Source organism: Siniperca chuatsi, linkage group LG11, assembly GCF_020085105.1.
Source record: "Siniperca chuatsi isolate FFG_IHB_CAS linkage group LG11, ASM2008510v1, whole genome shotgun sequence".
In the NCBI taxonomy this organism is placed as follows: Eukaryota; Metazoa; Chordata; class Actinopteri; order Centrarchiformes; family Sinipercidae; genus Siniperca; species Siniperca chuatsi.
In genome coordinates this window covers 9,898,791-9,918,539 of record NC_058052.1, presented here as the reverse complement: position 1 = coordinate 9,918,539, position 19,749 = coordinate 9,898,791, and the positions used below count along the sequence as shown (strand labels likewise).

Sequence of the window (19,749 nt, the reverse complement as noted above, 5' to 3'; positions counted from 1 at the left end):
CGTATAACTGCATACAGGGAGCTGCTAAAGTGTAAATACAGTTAAGAAAGTAGGATATAGACTTAGACCTGGTGTGTGTGATGCCATTCAATGGATTGTGAGGAGACAGCACTTATTGGAGCCAGAAAATCTTAAATTGGGAATAAAGAGGAAAGCCTGGGGAGAGAAGATGGAGGATGAGCAAGTGGCAAATGCCACAGCGGACTGTGACAGGCTAAGACACCTGTCAATCAAGCAACGCACACCGAAATACTGGAACCATGTTTTTCAAAAGCACTACTACTAAAATTGGCGACCACTAATTTAGCAACTGAAATCCTATATAGATTTTATTTTCTTCTGCGACTAAAGCAAGAACCAGGATGTTTTATTTGAAAGACGGACAGAGAGAGGTGTAACTGCCAAAAAACTGTTACTACACTGGTTGGAGTTAATATATTTATTCGTTTAGCATGAGGTCAGCATTAAATATTCACTGTTTTCCAGGACGTAAGAGTTTTCCAGGAAGTTAAACTCTCCATTTGATGGAGACTTTAAGTCACAAGATCCAGCTCATGAGGCCACAGAGTGTAGCCGCCGGCAGTTGTAAAATGTAAAACAATGACTCTATTCTGAGGGGATGAAAAAGTAAAAAGGGTGTAATCAGGCCACATTCTTAACCTGCGAGACCAGAGTGGAAAGGCAGAGCTGACACAAGAGGCTGTTGTGGGGGGGGGGGGAGCACTCAAGCCTGTTTCTGCCATGTCATATGTACGCAATAAAAACTAGCCACTTGTTATTGCCAAATATCCTCCACAGAAAACCAAAGGAGGATGTGTTTTTTTTACACTGCAAACTGCTTAAAAACCATGATGTTGTTTAACATTAAATCTTCCAGTGAATGCAAGGAAATGCAATAATGAATAATAATTCATACGTTGATTGATCCTAATTGAATTCTACAGCGGGAGAAGCAAGCTTTCCGAAGGCTAAAAATCAGCAGGTTTAGAGGTTGCGACCAATGCATGACCTCTCAATCCATCAAAATTAGTCTGTTGACATTTATCACCAACAAAAACAAATGGTCAAGAAGACAGAGTGCATGAAATAAAAGTGATTTACAGCGTTCTTAAAAATAACCCCAGGGAAGTAAAAAGGGTACAAAATGTATCTGCAGTAGACAGTTACAAGACTTAGAAGTAAATCAAACAGTGCAAGTAACGCTTAACCACCCTAAGCTACTATTATTTGGATAGGTGTGTGCAGTAGCTGTGGATTTTTAAGGAGGAGTAAATGGGAGTAAGAGAGTGTGTGTGTATGTGTGTGTGGTGTGGCAGTAAGTGTGGACCTACCCTCTTCCTGCTTGGCCATGTCCTCAGGGTTGCTTTCGCTGTCAGCGTCGTAGCCCTCCTCCTCCCCAAGGGGCTTGACGCCACAGCTCTCTACCTCGTCCACCTCCTCAGACAGATCGCCTGCTGGGGCTGCCCCCTCCGCCAACACCTGGAGCTAATGACAGAAAGAGAGTGAGAGAGAAAGAGTGAGACAGAGAGAGAGAGAGCAGGGGAGGCAAGAAAAAGTCATGTACAGTCCAAATGAAACCAAGCTAAGATCATCGCATGGTTAACTGTCAGTGGTTGGTATGATAAGATTAATTTCGCAAGAGCTTACCCAATCCTGTTTTTTATTTTTTACAAGTCCTACACTAACAATGTTATTCTAAAATATACTACATGACAAGCAGCGGTCCTTCCACTAATACAGCGAATCAATTGCCAACAAAATGTTTTCAAGTGATGAGGGGGAAAAAAGTACAAGATTTTGGTCATAAGACAAATATCAGCTGACTTGCACTCACACAGCCCAGTTCCTTGATGTGAACAGTCAGTCATCATATGTGCACGTAGGCAAACACACACACATACACACACAAACACTTGCCCTCAAGTAAACAGTCGAACCCAGAACAGTTTACTAGTTCAAAGAAGAGGCTTACTGTAATACACATCTCTATTCCTTTCAACATAATACAAGGCAGCTTTGATATTCAACTGTGGGTGAAGTGAACATTTCAAAGAAGAATCCTTCAGTGGACAAACTTTGTGGTGGAAGATCTTGGAGCTTCATAGCACATACTTGAAATGATTAAGTGAACATCACACTGTGCTGGGCTCACTGAGAATGAAATAAGCTCTTAGGAAATAGGTAAATCTATTATGTAAAAAGCTAAAACCTCCTGTGTTGGAACAGGCTTAGTCAGACAGGCATTTTAAGACTTGTGAAAAACACATTTAAGGCTGAGATAGGAGGCACCAACTACCAGGCGGGAAGTCATTTTAGTGAGGAGAGCCAGAAGACAAGTGATCATCTTTTTACATTGTGGTTTATTTATCTATTTTTATTGTGTTTGTCTCACTTTGCGGAACAAATAAAAGCAGTTACATGTCTGGTCCTAACCATATATGGTCTTGAGAATCGTTCATTAATGTAGCCTGCAGCGATAGTGACACTATTAAGGAGGCAGGAGTTGCTGTGACTGAAGGATCTTCTTTCTTATCTGCCTTGTCATTATTGTGAGATATGTTTGACATGTGTGAATATTACATTATTGTTTGTTGTTTTGTTGTACATCAGGCAGATAATGGCTGCTTAGCAACATAATGTGAGTGGTCATATACAGCAGCCCTGATGGTTGACGAGGCTTGGCTGGAAAATGGTTTTCATTGTACGGTTGCCTCCTAAATAAACGCCACTGCTCTTTATATTTTGCCATGGTGTTCAGCCAAAGAAGCAGTATGTGGTGACTGAACACAATCTGCTTCATAAAAAACTATTGTATATGAAATATGCTTTTTTCAATCTTTGTGTTCAAATGAGCTTCATCAGGCAAAGATTCATTATTCATCTCATTGGTTAACACCTGTATTGGTCAGTAGTCTGACCATAATTGTCCACTTGACAGCAGCTCATTGGGCACACTGGAACAAAGTTAATATGGGTAACACACAACAAGGTGCAGTTTCTTTCTGGTCACACATGCTTGTTTAAAAGTGTGATCTCTCTTGACTCTCTGTAGTTCTCACCCCTACCTGACACCGTCAGAAGCATTTTCCCATTTGCCACCTTATTGAAACTAGAAATTTTCTTTAATAAAAAGGGCAAGACAAAGAAAGTACAAAATACAGAGCACAAAAAACAAGCAAATAAGTGAAACTAACTAACTAACTGACAATGTGGTCCTTATTTCATAGCAATAAGTTACTAAGTATTTTGGGCATTTTATGCACCTATCATAGAGCTGACAGGAGAGACAAGAGGAAATTAAGGGAGAGAGATGGGAATGACATGCAACAAAGATTTATGGTCAGCGCCTTAAACCCAGAGGCCACCAGGGTGCCCCTGCTGTAGTTACTAATTTTAAAATAGCAGCAAATGCAACTGTAGCAACATTCACTTAGTGGGTAACAACAGTGTATATTGGGTAGCAGGCAGTAAAGACAGAGTAGTTGTTAAGAAGAGGATTTTTGCAGTTGTTGCAGTGTAAAAATTTGCACATAAGGTTCAAACAAAAACATTTATAGTTAATTAAATAAAAAAAATGTATAATTCTTAAAAAACTTAAGTTTATTGAATAGAGGCTGTCCAGCAGAACAGATCGAGATTAGTAGAGTAACATTTTGCCAAGAGCTTTATACTGTGATGAACATGGATAACACCTACTATAGCTGCAGATTTCAAGTATCTATAACCTGAACTTCTTGATACACAAGTAGCTTACAAAACTTGAGAATATAAAAAAGGTGCAGTAAGTTCACTCACAGTTTCTCCCAAGGCAGGACTCACCCTGTCTGGCTTCTCCTCAGGGGGATCAGGACCGGATGACACCTCTGCCAAGGCCACTCTCAGGAGAGAGTCAAACAGAGGAACAGCAAGGTCAGAGTTCACCACCCCTGAGCGAGAGAGCTGGTCTCTCACCTCAAACAGGGTCTCTTCCACTGACTGGAGCTATAGACAAGAGGAGATCTTAATTAATTAATTTCGATTAGAGCTTAATCGAAGCCATGATAAAAGTGTTGTTTTTTCTTTTTTGTGGTTGATGTGGTGAGGGATTAGCAGACTAGTATGATAACTACATACCTGATAAGAAAGCTCAGGCTCTATCCTCTGCAGGGCTGAGTTAGCACTGTGCAGACAAATTGCCAGCAAGGCCTCAAGGAGACGAATACTTTGTAGTTGCCACTCTTCCTCCAGCTTCTTTGCTGGATCTTTGGTCTTTCCCTCAGCTGGACCAGTGCCGAGGGTGTCGGCTGAATCATGAGTTCTCTCCTCCAGTCCCAGTGAAGTACCTGGGGTTGTGGACTCAGGGCTGCCTTTACCCTTACCATCCCTCTTCTTCTTTGCTTTCCCATCCTTGGTCTTACAGGAAAGTTTCTGAATAACCATGGCCATAAGGCGCAAGCAGACATCTAGTCCTCCTAGCCTAAAGAACTGCCTCTGAAACAAGGGGCTGGCCAGGTAGATCCACCGACACACTGACCAGACATCTGCAGCGCGTCGTACCTGCTCTTTGGAGGGCAGAGCCACGCTGTCTGGGGATAGGTAAGGCAGTCGCCCGCCGAGAGGTTCACTGGCTGTACTGTCGTAACCAGAAGTGTCCTCAGAGTCATTGGCTGAGTCCCGGTCAGAATCAGCCTCCTTGCTGACACAGAGGAAGGCCACACACAAAAAGAGGTTGATAACATGGAGGTGGGTCTCTGCTCGGCTGCGCCCTGGTCCACGGCCCTGCCCACTCCGGCTCTTATGACGTGGACATGCCTCCTTTAGGCCTTCGTAGAACTTGCTGAGGCTTTGTGGACCCTCTCCAGCCCCTCGGGACCCCAGTTCCTCAGCCAGGCCTAAGACGGCCTCCCTTTCTTCAGCATCAGCACTCTCCAGCTCCTGGAGGACCCCGTCAGCCTGCTGGTGTCCAATGCCTATTATCAGAGTCTCAAACACCTTCAAAGCTAAAGAGCGTGTGTGGTCTAGGTAGACGAGCTCTGTCACCTGATTGAGCCCATTACAACTGACGAAAAGGTCTCTGATCACCCTGTACAGAAAATATTAGACACAAAATAAACATTACACACTCTCAATATAAATATAGACAATTAGCAAGACTCATAATTCATTTTTAACATCTTAATGCACTATGCCGTTCATAAAAATTACCCCCAGGAAGAATTATAGCTATGCAAGTGCCTCTCATTGGCCAAGGAAAGGATGAATATGGTGACAGAAAGGGTAGATGTGAACTGCACACATTTAAACTGTCCTGGATCTCCCAGCTATTACAATAAATGGGACCACTCAGTCAAATATAAAACTCTACAACTATTCAATTAGAGGAAAAACCACTGCCATCCCACAGGACCCTTCACACTCCTTCCATCACTAATTTCATTTCCTCCTATCAGGTTGCAGATATAATTTCCCCCAGGGCACAACAACATCTTTAAATAAATTAGTCAACTTCTATTAGCATGATAAATGAACTGTGAAGGACACCTCACGCTAACATTGCACATGAACACACCTGCTATATTTGTAAAGTTCCTACTTTATATACTGAATTTGCTTTGTTGCTTTTTTGTTTTACTGAGCCACATCAAAGACACATTTCTGTCATATTGTGTCAGAGTTAACTGAAAGTGAATCATATGTTTAGTTAGCAAAACAAAGCTGACATTTTACCCTTTTAAATGTGTTCACTACTGGTATGCACACACTATTGAGGCAGTGATAAATAATTAATTACTGCTATTTACAATGCAGGGTAAATTACCTTAAAAGAGTAATGCGTCAACTCTGAGTGAAGGTTAAATCCACATTTGATGAGAGAAAACAACACTCTCAAGAGATGTGCTGACATTATGCACTGACTAAAATAAAAACACTTTAATCTCAGCATGGGATTGTCTACCCAGTATGTTATGGAACTGAAACAGATGTTCAGTTGATGCTTTGAGCTCAGAGCATGAAATAGATACATTTAATACATTGTAAACTTGCTGATTTGTTCTCTAATTCAAACCCGTTCTCTGGCCTTCCTCTAAATTAATATAGAGTTAATTAATTCTGCTTTTTCAGAACATTTCCTCTTTTCATTAGTGGTGTGCAAGTCCATCAGGATGATTATCCATTAGCCTGAATATTTAATGCTCTCATCTGAAAAATATGGAGTTCTGTTATGCAGAAAAGCCATAGGAGTAGTGCAAGATGATGGAGAGGAAGGCAAGATGGCAGATGATGTACAGCTTTGAGAAGATTACTTGTCTTTTAGGTTATCTTGCAACAACACCTTTTCCTGTCCACTGTATAAAGATGTAAAACGACTTCTGTGGCATAAGTTGATCCATTTAGGTGAAGGATAAGATCACCCAAACATAAAAATGATCATTATCATTGTCATTATTATCTTAACCTTTGCTATTCAATACACTACTGAAGTTTGTGAGACCACCACACACTTGACAAATCAACACTCATTGTCTGAGCCTTTTCCCAAACTACTACAATTCATACTGTGGCCCAAATATCGTTATTTACCTACTTATCTCCTATCCTTGTCCTCGCTGACAATATTTTGATCTACAACGTGGCAAGCAGATATTCCTTCAGACCAGTGTAGAGACTGGGCATACTTAAATACTTACTTAAGTATTTATTTCACTTTGGATATTATGTGGAACTTTTAAAATATCCATCCATACTTTAATAACAAATACAACTAGCAGAAGCTTTAAACATAAATATGTACAACATCAAATACTGAGATACAACTTAGGAGCATACACAACTAATTAATTTCTCCTCATTCACATCTATGTCAATCAAGCTTAACAATACAAGTAATCATTTTTATTTTATTTTACTTTATTTTTACATTTTCACCAAATGTTGTACCAATATTTTAAAAGAAAAAACCCTCAAATATGTAATTGGCCCACCAGATGGAGCCGTATAGTCTAACCTAGTGAAATTGACCATATATATGCAAGAAAGTGTGATTTCACCCTGTTTAGAAGCAGTAGTTCAGTAAGCACCCTCCATCAAGTCATCATTTTGATCTTGCTGTGCAGTAAATATTGCAGTTTGGTTGCCATTGTTCCAGGCCATATTGAAAAATGTTTTTTTGACCGGTTACATTTGAGCCCCCGCTGTTTTATTTACCTTGTGTGCTGCGGCCTGAAGTTTCAATAAAACTGTGTATAGCGGACAATTAAAAACTGCATAAAATGGAGTTCTTAAAAATGTTCTGAACAACAAAGAATAAGAGACATTACACTCGTATAGCTACAGTAAGTTGATTATGTGGCCATATTGTATAAATTTAACAGCCTATACTGTTTTGTGCCCTCACATAGTTTTAGATATTTTAGTCAATGTGCGTTGAGTATAGGTGAAAACCTGTTCTGGAAAGCCTCAAATCAAGACAAGTATTGGCTCTTGCCTTACACACCTCTATTGGTACACTACAATGGAATTTATCAAGTATTATTTGTTGGTTATCATTAACAAATAAATAATGAATACAAAAGGTATTCAAATGTGCATCCCTGGTACAACCAATTATATTAATAAGCTTACTCATGTATGTAAATGACAAATGTCCATTGAGCATTAATAGCTTGGTGTTTGAACCAAAATGCATTGAAGGTACATGAAGGAAAAAAAAAAGTTATGATGTTAAGTTTAGGTAGAAGACCAGCACAAAGTGAGATTTATCTGAATATAAGACTTGTTTACAGTAATGATGCCTGTTACATAATCATAAGGACCTAAAACGGTCTCTAAAGTGTCTTTTGAAATGGCTCAGATGACAAACATCACAGCTGTAAAGACTTTGAATGCCAGTCAAACCTGCAGAGAGCAGAACAACATATTCTGAATTTTAATAAGAAAACCCACCGCTGACAGACCGCATCAAAGCATCCATCCATCCATTATCTATACCCACTGATCCTGGTAGCAAGGGGATACAACCTATCCCAGCATGCATTGGGCAGGAGCTGGCATACAACCTAGACAGGTCACCAGGGTTAACACACATTCACACTCACATTCACACACAATATTCACCTGACAATATCCAAACCAAAAGGAAAACCTAATTAATACAGTATTATACCAATTCAATTTTGTCAGCATTTTGTTAAATGTATCCGAACAAACACCACAAGAACCTCCTTTTGCCAGACACCTGTACTCGCAATAGTGTTACATAAACAGTCAATAATCTTCCATCTGTCACTCAGTCCACAAAGCTGTAATAAATTATTGATTAGCATCAATTAGCAATGACCTGGAGAGACAGATCTAATGACAAACAATGTCCAAGTGGCTTAGGTGTCGTACTTTGAGCTGGCTGATTATATTTGCTTTATGTGATTGTATAAAAAGGAGCAGAATCCATTTCATGAATGAAAAATTTGCTAAAACATTTTTCAAAACAACCATCTGCATCACTTAAAGGTAACGAAAGATTAGTCTAAACACAGATTATTGATGATTCAGCACATTTACTTAAACCAAGAACAGCTTTCAGTTGCACATCTTTCTAGCGATAATATATCTTATAATTATAATCTTATAATTTAAGATAAATCTTTGGCAGAACCCTGAAATGCTCTCCAATACTACAGGGAAAACCCAGAGAGACTGACAACCACTGAAAAAAAGACAGATGATCAAGGAAAGATAGGGTTCAAGAAAAACTAATCTTAAAACTGCTCACCTTGATTTAAGAAGGGCAGGTAACGCTTGCAGGTAAATGAGTAGTACCTCCACAGGCAGGCACCGCGTGTGATAGCTGCAGACCTGAGTACAGACAGTGGAAACCCCGAGCTGTTGGGCATGGTGGGCCAGCTCCACCCCTCGCTGCAGCACAGGGTTGAAGATGTGTGTGTAGAGCTGCCACTGCACTACAGCATTTCCCCGAAGAGTCAGGTGGCATATATGGCCAGCTATCTGCTGGCTCAGCTGCCAGTCCTCACCAAACACTAGCTCTTGGTAGGCCTCCAGAGCATCCCACTTCCACAGCATGTCCTCTGCCCCCCCTCCACTTGGCAGAATACCCTGGGAGCGGTAGCACATACTGGTAGATACAGCTGAAGGTTCTCCGTGCTGCAGTGTCTCCTCCAGCCCTGGTAGCTGACTGCTGTCCAGAGTGCAGATGTTACAGGACGCCAGCTTGGCTTTCTCTGAGGGCTGCCCTCCACCAAGCTGGTCTAGGATCAGTCTGGCCAGGACACTGAGAACATGAGACTGGTAACTACGCAGCCCTGGAGCTTGGAAGGCATGCAGCATGGGTACTACGACTGAGCGGGGGTCCATACAACAGCAGATTCCAATAGCCTGCACCCCAGCCAGTACCTGCAACACAGCTGGCCCACTGGGGGAGAGTCTCTGCAGGAGTCGCAGACATTGGTGAGCACAGGCAGCCAGGCAGCAGCAGCGCTCGGGGTAACGCACTACATCACCCTCCATCCCTTCCTTGCCTTCTCCATCCTCTTCAAAGGGGTTGCGTCTAGCAGCCTGCTTGAAAGCAGAGACGGGCAAACCTGACAGGTCTCTGTGGTGATGCAGAAAGTGGGAATATTCACAGCGGCGGTGGCGACGGCGGGAACACACAGACTGATGCAACTGCTCTGACTTTGCCTTCTTGACAGCACTGATGATCTTGAAGACCCCTGCAATGAGACCTCGTAGCCTCTCTGAAGCCTCACCTACGACTTCAGAATCCCTGGCCCTGCCAAGTCCCTCCAGCCGTAGCACTGTGGCCTCGAACTGCTCCAGGCCGCGGTGCTGGACAAACTCATGAATGAGCTCCAATGCCTGGCTAAAGAAAAAAGGGTTGGGTGTGGAAGCCTGCAGGCAACCCAGCAGCACTTGTAGTACTCCCTCTAGAAGCTCAGGCAGCAGTAGCGCCCTGTGGCGATAGCGGGAGAATGAAAAGTCATCCTGGACCTCCTGCAGGGTCTTCTTAGGCCGAGGAGCAAAAGGGTTAGTCTGTCTGTCCAAGCAGCTCTGGATTTTGAGGGTGGCTCGCAGCAGGTCTGTCAGGCTGCGTCTCAGGCTATCTGGGAGGGTTTCACTCTGACTCACATCCACTGACATCAGGTGCAGGATGGTGCGTAGAAGCATCCTCTGGACCAGTGCAATGGGCTCTTCCGTCCATCCTCCAGCAAGTTCCTCTACTCCTGTTCCACCTCCACCCCCTCCCCCCGGGCCACAGCAATCTCCAAACTCAGTCAGGATCTCAGTGAGAGTAGGTACAACACTGACGGCCAGGCTAGGGTTGTGGTTGATGCTCATGTCAAACTTACAAACCTTCTCCAGCAGGGAAAGCAACACATGGCAGAGATCAAAGGGTGAGTTTTCCATGCGGTTGAAAATTGATATTGCAGCTGGGTCTGTCAGGGTTTCAATGTCCGCCGTCTGAGACCCAGGGGCTCGGGGGTGTGCGTATGGTGCACTCATGGTTTCTGTGGTCATGGTGGTGGTGGCGGTGGATGTTAACTGTGAGTTCTCTGAACGATGATGCTGACAGCTTACCCGGATGGTGGAGCCATGTGACCTTCGGCTCCTTGCGCCACCAGGGCCTGGGACAGCTTTGTCTTCAGGGTTGGCTTCTGAATCTGAGGTAGAAACCTGGGACTTCCGAGCATCCTTTACAGAGTATCTCTGCGCCGTCCTGCGTGACCTCCGTGACTTCCAGGTGCCACTGCCAACACGGGACCTCTTACCAGAGTTCTGTTCATCTGTAGCAGCCTTCTGTCCTGCTCTGAGAGGGGCGGCCTTCACCTCCCGGCTAAGGAATATGTCCAGTAGGGACGGCAGGGTGAAATCTATCAACACACACACACACATACATACATACATACATGTTATTTTGAGTCACACCAAACTTAAAATTGTATTCTGAGGTCATGTTGGATTAATGTCCGTTTATGTCACATTTTAGGAATTGAGACTTAAAATCAACATTCAACCAGCCAAAAAACACATTTTTTAAGAGTAAGATGAGTAACATAAAGCTCAGCTGCATGTCAGCAGCCATTCTGTGTTTGTTAAAACACACTCAGTGAGTAAGAATTAATTAAAGTAAAAATGTCTAGGGTCCATGTTAGAGAGGATCAGCAGTCCTGTACTAAATACCGGTTTCATACTGAGGTCACAAGCCTCTGCAACCACTAGTCTTCTCCTGTTGTGTGGTTGCTAATGTTTGTAACACTAAGATTCAACATAATGGAGACAATGACTACAATGATTAACAACTGTTTCATCCATCTCAAAATGAGTACAGCACACAGTTTGCAGTGTTAAGCATAAGTATAATACTACAGAAAAAATAAAAATTAGTTATTTGATAGGAACATCACAGACACTATCTACAGTCACAAGCAATGTGCACACATTCCACTGCCTTCACATAAACTCACCAAAGCTAATGCTGAAATGTTGCTTAACCTTAAACATTGGTAAAGAATTATGTAAAAGATGGAAGATTAAACAAATATATAAATAAACAAAGCTAGTAAACATTTCTGGCCCATGAAATGCAGTCTGTATTTCAGTTCATCTGTACATACAATATAAATGTACAGTTTGCAAATCACTGAAAACTGTAATGCACAGCAAATTTTATACTCATGAAATCAAGTATGTAAATTGAAATCATTAGTTACAAACTAGGAATAAGAGTTAGTCACATGCCACTACAGCAGGGCAGTGTGAGGTATGTGCTGTTACCATCAACATTAACATGAACAAGTAATAGAGTAAGTATTTGGGGGTACTGACCTGGGGCTTTTTCCTCCTGCACAGGGATCTTCCAGACCAGTGGTAGGAGAGACAGCAGCAAAGTGAGCAGCTCCTCCCGGCAGGTCAATTCCTGAGAGTGCAACAAAACACACTGAGGTTACCTAGAAAGCTTCCCTGCCTCCCTCCCTTTGGTCACACTCTGACACTCCCATCAAGACAAACTCTTATCCATACTCAGTACAAATGTCCCTTTGGGTTTCACTACTTTCAACAAAGATAATTTAGCTACTTTTTGCTTTGTATCTGAATTTAACTGTTTCCCCAAAATGTTTTCATCCCAGGAGCTAGCTATTTATTTCTTTATTTGTGTGCATTTGGTTAGCTAGTTAGTTAGTTAGTCTTCAGTGAAAGTGTGTCAGGGAGCAATGTGGCACCTACATGACAGCCTTACTTCCAAGACCTTGGGGATCTCATGTCTACCCAGGGCATACCTCACAGCAGAGAGAGAACCAACTCCTTCATGTGTTAATTAAAAACAATCAACCTACTCCTTCATGTGTGAATTAAAAATTATCAGCCTGCTGATCTGGCAAGACTGTCAAAACACAGTATTTTCTTTTCACTGTATAATACACACTGCATTAAACTGCATTCAGTCATTTTGTTGTTTCACTCCAGGTTCATTTTGATCATTTCAAAGTATTGTATTCAGCTACTTCTTGTTTTTCGCATAATGAAAAATAAGTGATAATACTTAGGGTGTGCAGCTCCATTAATCATTCTTAATCTTGGATACAGTGAAGAGAGAGAGAGAGAATGAGAAAATAAGCAGTTTCTTAAAGGTAATGGGTCTGTTAGATACTCTCTTACTGGTTATTTTCATGAATAATTTTAGTTTTATTTAATTACAGTTTGTGGATACTCTAACTATAGTCTAATTAATACTGGATTTGTGAGGCTGACACTGTACTGACATCGGTATTTGGGAGTTTAAAAAATTTGATAATGACATATTGACCGATAACTGTTTAACAAAAAACATTTTTTTCATTTGTTGTTTTTTTTTTATTTAATTGTGACCAAGATATACTGAGCAGGACATTTTACAGTGTGAAATAAATAAACTTGTCAGTGCTCTCTGGTGGACAAACTATGTAATGGTGACCTCAAACCTGGTTTAATCTCTGTACTGACATTTCTTGCTACTTGTCGTCCAACACATACACCGATACAGATAGATCTGCAATAATCTAATATCGGCAGCCTGGCCGATATACTGGTGTAGCTCCAACTATAACCACCCCTGACCATAAATTTTACAGCTTTTTATCTGGTTTTAGCTAAGCATTTTCCATTTGAATAATTCAGTTGATGTACCCAGAGATGACAGTAGCCTGACATTTAACACTCGGTCAGTTGAAAATGAATAAGAGTTTTGCTACCATTACATAAGGAACATTTTACTGAGCTAGACCTGAGTCATCTAAACAGTGTCAGAACTAAACAGATACAGACTGGGTGGCACAGGGTGGGAGTATTAAACAGCACAGGGGAACAAACCCAACTCAAAATACATTTTCTACTATATTCAAACACAAGATTTATGATTTGAAACCATGTTCTGAAAACCACACTGTCTTATATACCACAAATAAATAAATGTTTATACTAAAGGCTCGACTCCACCCAGACCACAGCCGACGCACACCGCTGACACACACAGCTGGAGCTTGTCACACACTTGCACATGAAGGCATTCAATTTCTGTAGTGAAAGCTCCCATTAAAAAAAGAAAATATAATGAAAATGTGTGTGAAATTAGCTAAAAGATATGAATAATATAGGGCCACAGGGATCCTCAGAAACAGGGTCACATTCATCCCATTACAATATTTCATTCAATAATGGATTTATTACTTCAAGTCAGAGGATTATAAACTTCTTTAAAAGGCATGAAAATAACTGAGCTTAGAGATCCCATCTTTGTCTCTGGAGCCTACAGACCCTTTTTTTAGAACAGATCAGTATTTATATAATGTCAAAAGGTAACCATGGCTGATGGATTCCTTGTCCAAATACCATTCTTATTTTATCTGCCCACCTCAGTGGCCGTGACACACCATAGCACACTGTATTTGTGCGTATTTAACCTGTTTATTCACTGATGTCATTATTGTACTTTCTCTAAAGCTAATTTCACATGATCAGCATTAAAGCTCTTAAAATCTCATTAAACCATTATGTTTTATGTAGGTTGGTGCCCAACTGAGCAGTGGCACCATGTCTGATGCAGGGAACCATTGAAGAAAAATGCCAAACCCCAACGCTTAGAGGTCATATTGTTTTCAACTTTGCCCTGGTTTCACACGGACCTTGTCAATTCAAGACAATTTTATTTATATAGCCCAATATCACAAATCACAATTTGCCTCAAGGGGCTTTACAATCTGTACAGCATACAACACCCTCTGTACTTAGACCCTTGATTTGGATAAGGAAAACTCCCCCAAAAAAACCTTTCAACAGGGAAAAAAAAGGAAGAAACCTCAGGAAGAGCAACAGAGGAGGGATCCCTCTTCCAGGACCTTTTATGTACAGTGTTCGACTTGTCATGTGAAAGCTTCATAATTCAATCTGGATAGGAGCATCTCCTAAATTGTTACTTGACCCCAAAAACATTCACAGATCAGATCAATACATAACTGAGTGCAGCATAGCCTGGGCTCTGCTGGTGACGTCTGCAGACCAGTACATCAGTATTTCCACTAATACCGATATTCACCAATAGTGTGCCAAACCCCATCTGTAAAATCCATTTTGAAAGAGTAATACTGACATATTTTGTGTATTGTATGATAAAAATACATAAAAATATACAGTTGACGCCTTATTTGGAAAATTATATGATAGTGCTATACCACTATTCTAAATAGCTTTGCATTTCAGCATCAACATCCAACGTGCAGCAGCAGCAGAACCAAGAGACCAACTTTCTGCAATCAATCAGAAAGTCAAGCATGTGGGCACTGCAGAGCTCATTTCCTGTTTAGATATAACCACCCTGCAAGTTGTAGTAACACCAGCCACACATGTAGAGAGGCAATCCACTACACAAATATAGAGACAATATTGGCCATGTGGTGGTATAATAATTGGTTGCAGTGTCTGGAAATCAAACTGAGCATTCAGTTTCTCACGTCTGAGTTCAGGTACAGTCACGGAAATGTAAGCATCTCCTAATGTGAAACAAATTGCTAAATTGCAAGCAGAGCATTGAAAAAGAGATTTATAATAATCATTAAACTCCAGTGGAAATTTTAAATATACAGTATGTTCTAGTGAATGCCATCTTGTTTGTACATAAGATTATATAGCATCTTATCACTTTTCATTATGCCATATCTCTATTGCAAAACTCTTTCTGCAATGTAATTTTGATGAAAAGAGATTAGTTGCAGCAGGGGTTACACAGGCTTACGTGCAGAAATTTTAATTTGTCATGCTGATACTGAACAGCTGCATGAAAAAAAAAGTTTAATAGATTAATTAAAAAATGTGAGGCAGAATTTGAAACTAAAAGGCAGTGGCCTTAAGCTTAGTGTGCATATTACTGAATCTAACTACAGTATTAGCATGTACATACATTTCTGACAATAGCTGTTGCTGAAATGTTGTTTTATTGCTCAAATGAAGAACTGCATACTCTGCAACCCCCATTGCAATACATTTTAAATGCGTGACATGGCTTCGAGTGGAAGAATGCTGATCTTGACTGATCAGTGTTGTGTTAAACATCCTCACCTGGTCAATGATGGAGTCCAGGGTGCTGAGCAACAGGAAGCCCCGCCCCCTGACCAGGTACTCTCCCAGTGCCACCATGTGACTCTCCTCCTCATCTTCCTCCCGTGCCTCCGCTCTCTGGGCCACCGCACTGCATAGTTGATGTACATCAGTCAGGAACTCCCTCGCCAGTATGTTACTGGCCCCACTCATGTCTGAGCTGCAACAGAGGACATAAAACATCATAAGGCTGTGACAATCAAATCTGCCACACATCTGTATACACACTCAAAAATGCTTTGTAGGATAATGAGGTTGTTAGAGAAAACTCTAACCAACAGATTGTTATTTCTGGGTACGATTTTAAAAATATCAGGTAAAGTCATATACTTTGTTTCTAGCGTGCTTCAGATTTAACTCTTAACGGAGACATTCCTTGGCGGTGAAAGTAAACCCAAATAGATTTATGTAAGGTAGAAAGCTCAAGTTATGGAAGTAATTTTAAGAAAAATCAGTAAGTTTAGAGTTCATCTCACAGTCTCAAATAAAACATAATAATCACACTTCTGCTGTGATACTTGAATGCATATTAAGAATTTGTAAGTAGCAGATACAGATACATGAATTCTTGCCATAAATGAAAATAAATGTTTACGAAAATTACAGTTTAGTGATGATTATGCATACGTTTGTTTGTGATTTAATCTTTAATTGTACTAATGTGAAAAGCTGCGGTTTAATCACATTAATCATTTTGTTAGGGTCAATGTAATGGAAGTGCCTGGATACCACCTAAGATACAAGTACAGTGACAAAAGAAAAAATCCTTAGCTTAGAACATGAAATCTAGACAATCAGGTTGTTCCAACAATGTCCGTCTCAATAAGCAAAACCAACTATTGGTCCAATTATGCATGTTATAGTCAAACCTTAAAATCTAGACTCATGTAGCCTGAAGGTAACTAAGAAAACTGACTTGTCCTACTAAGAGCGTTCATAGAGCACCAAACTAGTATGCGTATGTCTGCCATAAACACGTGTTCCTCTAAATGTAACTGACAATAAGCCGCAGGTCTCAACATACAGTAAGACACACACGCACATCACTCTCCAGTCACCATTTAAGATACACACCCCCTTTACAGGACAACCCCAAATACACAGCTCGGCATTGAATTTATCAACATGAATTCAAGACAGGCCCTCAGGACTGAGCCATAACTAATTCCATCAGGTAGAAACCAAATAACTTTTTTGCCACGTTTACACGTTTACATTTCTGCCATTTAGGTGCTGGTCTGATTCAAACCAACTTAGAGGATAATAATAATATAGTACGTAGAGGATTGCTGGGTTAATAAAATCTACAACTATAATGTCTGACACTAGCCTCTGTAACATACATGTATAGTCGTTCTCATCTTACCAAATGTTACTGGGCCCACCAGTTTCCTTCCAGTCATCTTGTGTTTGCTCCAAGCATGACTGCAGCTCTGCTGGCTGTATCTGCATACCTCCTCACACGACTGCTGACTGAATTTTCTGTTCTGCAGCACAAATTCCATTAAATTGGAATTTCAAATGGAAGCTTCCCAGATTCGCAGCAGATCAGCTTATCACATGAAAGCATGTGATGTCACATGGCGAGGGGACTGGCCTCAGGAATACTGACGAGCCCCCAGTGCCCTGTAGAAGACCTCTGTAATCAACCATCATTCACATTGACTGCCTTTGTATTCTGCACTACAACAATTGTTTTGGGATTTTTTTTTTTTAACGCACAAAAAGGCCTACTAGGAACAACTAGAAAAAGTGTTCAGCTTGATAAAACATGAAGTACAAACCCACAATGATTTATTTGAACTTTATTCTTCTATAATTTCTAATTCTACTCATCTTTTATCAAGATTGCAAGGTTTCAAAAAAAAAAAAAACAAACAAAATCTGTCAACACTAATTCCATGAAGATGTGTACCATGAAACCATGTTGTTTTTTTGTTTTTTGACATTTGATATTAACTCTATTGTTGTCAATTTATTGCAGCTCTATTCTTAGTTCTAATTGAGACCACAAGGTTTCTAAAAAATAACAAACTAAACACGCTAAATTGTTTCCACTCATTTGTAGAGATCATTTGCCAGGACATTTCCACTACAGTAAGGCCTGAACTCTACTTCTATTAAGGAGTCACTGAACTGTTTCTATGCCATAGATACATAGGAAATGATTTTTTCCCCCATAGGGGTTACCACTTGACTGCAACTGCACTGATAGAAAGCAGCAAAGAGAAGGTATGCACTGAAAAACAGCCTTGCTAAATAAGGAGGAGCTCATTTTCTCAAGCATAACTGAAAAGGAGAAGATTCCATCAGAATTTGGAGGAAGGCAAAAAGACTGACCAAAAGTACGGTAAACATTATGGACGTGGCAAAAGACTTGAGAAAGATCTGAAAAATGTTGTACAAATGAATAATTCCAAGCAAATTGTAATTAAAACTAAACTAAATGAGTAATTATGGTTTATATTATGTGTGAAGAATTGTCTAATGTAATACACAATAATAGTATAAAGTTCATTGCATTGATCACCAATTAGATTATTTTAGACGCAATTTTGCATACATTTGCTATATTATGATAACTTGACATTGCAAAGATATTCTTATCAATATCCAGATATTAAAAAATTTGAGCCATATCGACATGCCCTTAATAATATGGAGTTGTCTTCTGAAACAACAACGCTGTTTCAGTGTGTCACTGCAAAGTATTTAGTGACACACTGTGACCTCAGGAAAAATTCAAGCTTTAGTCTGGGTGAAACATGTCTGCCCACTGAATGGAGTTTATTTAGGTCACATGTCAATCTCAAAGCAGGTCAGACGCACATCTAAAAGGCTTTGACATGCTATCACCAAGTCTGACCACATCGCTACTCAAACTAGCACAAGATCACAATTGTTTTTATCTCTCCAATATATACAGTATTTACACATTTTGGTGAGTAGTATTGTAATGAGGGTGATATGGATACTAGAGGAGCAGATGATATAAGGATAATGGACAAATAAAAACGAAAGTCAACTGTCAGCTGTTACTGTGTATTAATGAACCAGAGAAAATGTGACCTTGCAATACTAGTGCTCAGTCAGGTGTGAAGTCTTAATGTGTAATAGTTGCTGTAAATTATAATAAAGCTAATGTTTGTATTGTATTATCTAAGACACACACATGCAGTACAAGCCTCAATCAAAAGGTGAGCTTTGATCAAACAGCCCATACTGCATCTAAATTTGTAAAGGTTAAAACAAAAACTCAGGGCTAGGAGAAATATATTATGTAAATATATTCAAATCAATAAATCTTTATTGTCCCCGGAGGGCAATTCTGGTGCAGCATAAGAAAACACATGGGAGAAACGTAGTGTGCATACAACAACAAAAAACACTATTAAAAAAATAAATAACAAAAAAACATACTGTGCATAAGGCAACAACCAGTAATATGTAATAACAATAATAACATATTATAAAATGCCTCCAAAACAAATAGCTGACATATTAAAAGTTCAGGCTGTATCACCACGAAATTTAGAAAAATTCAATAGAGGATAACACAATAAAAAAAATACCCTGCAGTTTTGTAAACATAGTATTTGCTTATCAAATATTAAAAGCGTTATTCTAACAATTTTGTTCACCAGCTTTGCGCCACCATCCACAAGACAGTGATTAGAGACTTAGTATACAGAGATAATGGTTTCCATGATATCCTGCTGCAAAAACCCTCTCTCTCCTGCAGATCTCAAATTTAGCATTCCCCTCTGGCCAATTATTGTGATGTTCTTCACACCAACTGAGTTAATTATACAGCAGAGGCTTTATCCAGCTCTGCCCCTTTCGGTGTTGGTAAAAGTAAGCAAATATCGGCTTCATTTTGTCATAGCAAAGGTTCTCTCAAGAGATTAAAGGACAATTTAAGCAATGGATAATATTCAAATATTGACTGGGTTAGCATGGTTCCAGCTCATATAAGAGTACATCATACAGTGCCTTGAACCAGGATTCCTGTGTGTACAGTGCACTGTTAATAATGTGTGACAGTAATAGAGTGTCAAGAGCTATAATTATGTCATGGAGGCAAACATGGTTTATCTATGTGATTAACTGTCAACCATTATATCTGGTTCT

The 19,749-nt window shown here is 40.2% G+C and overlaps 1 protein-coding gene across 10 annotated transcripts in view; it reads right to left on the bottom strand.

Annotated features, from left to right (window-relative positions):
- The window catches only part of lyst (lysosomal trafficking regulator), a 59,978-nt gene that overhangs the window by 28,427 nt on the left and 11,802 nt on the right, over positions 1-19,749 (bottom strand). For 7 of the 10 annotated variants that reach the window (XM_044214535.1, XM_044214526.1, XM_044214531.1 and 4 more), the window contains 6 exons: positions 15,580-15,778; positions 11,818-11,908; positions 8,750-10,862; positions 4,114-5,062; positions 3,796-3,981; positions 1,332-1,485 (listed from right to left, as the gene is read on the bottom strand). In XM_044214535.1, coding sequence (XP_044070470.1) covers positions 1,332-1,485; positions 3,796-3,981; positions 4,114-5,062; positions 8,750-10,862; positions 11,818-11,908; positions 15,580-15,771 — 3,685 coding nt within the window. In that variant the 5' untranslated portion in view covers positions 15,772-15,778. Of the gene's footprint in view, positions 1-1,331; positions 1,486-3,795; positions 3,982-4,113; positions 5,063-8,749; positions 10,863-11,817; positions 11,909-15,579; positions 15,779-16,984; positions 17,073-19,749 lie in introns of those variants that run through there. The other 3 variants (XM_044214529.1, XM_044214534.1, XM_044214530.1) reach the window with 2 other exon arrangements.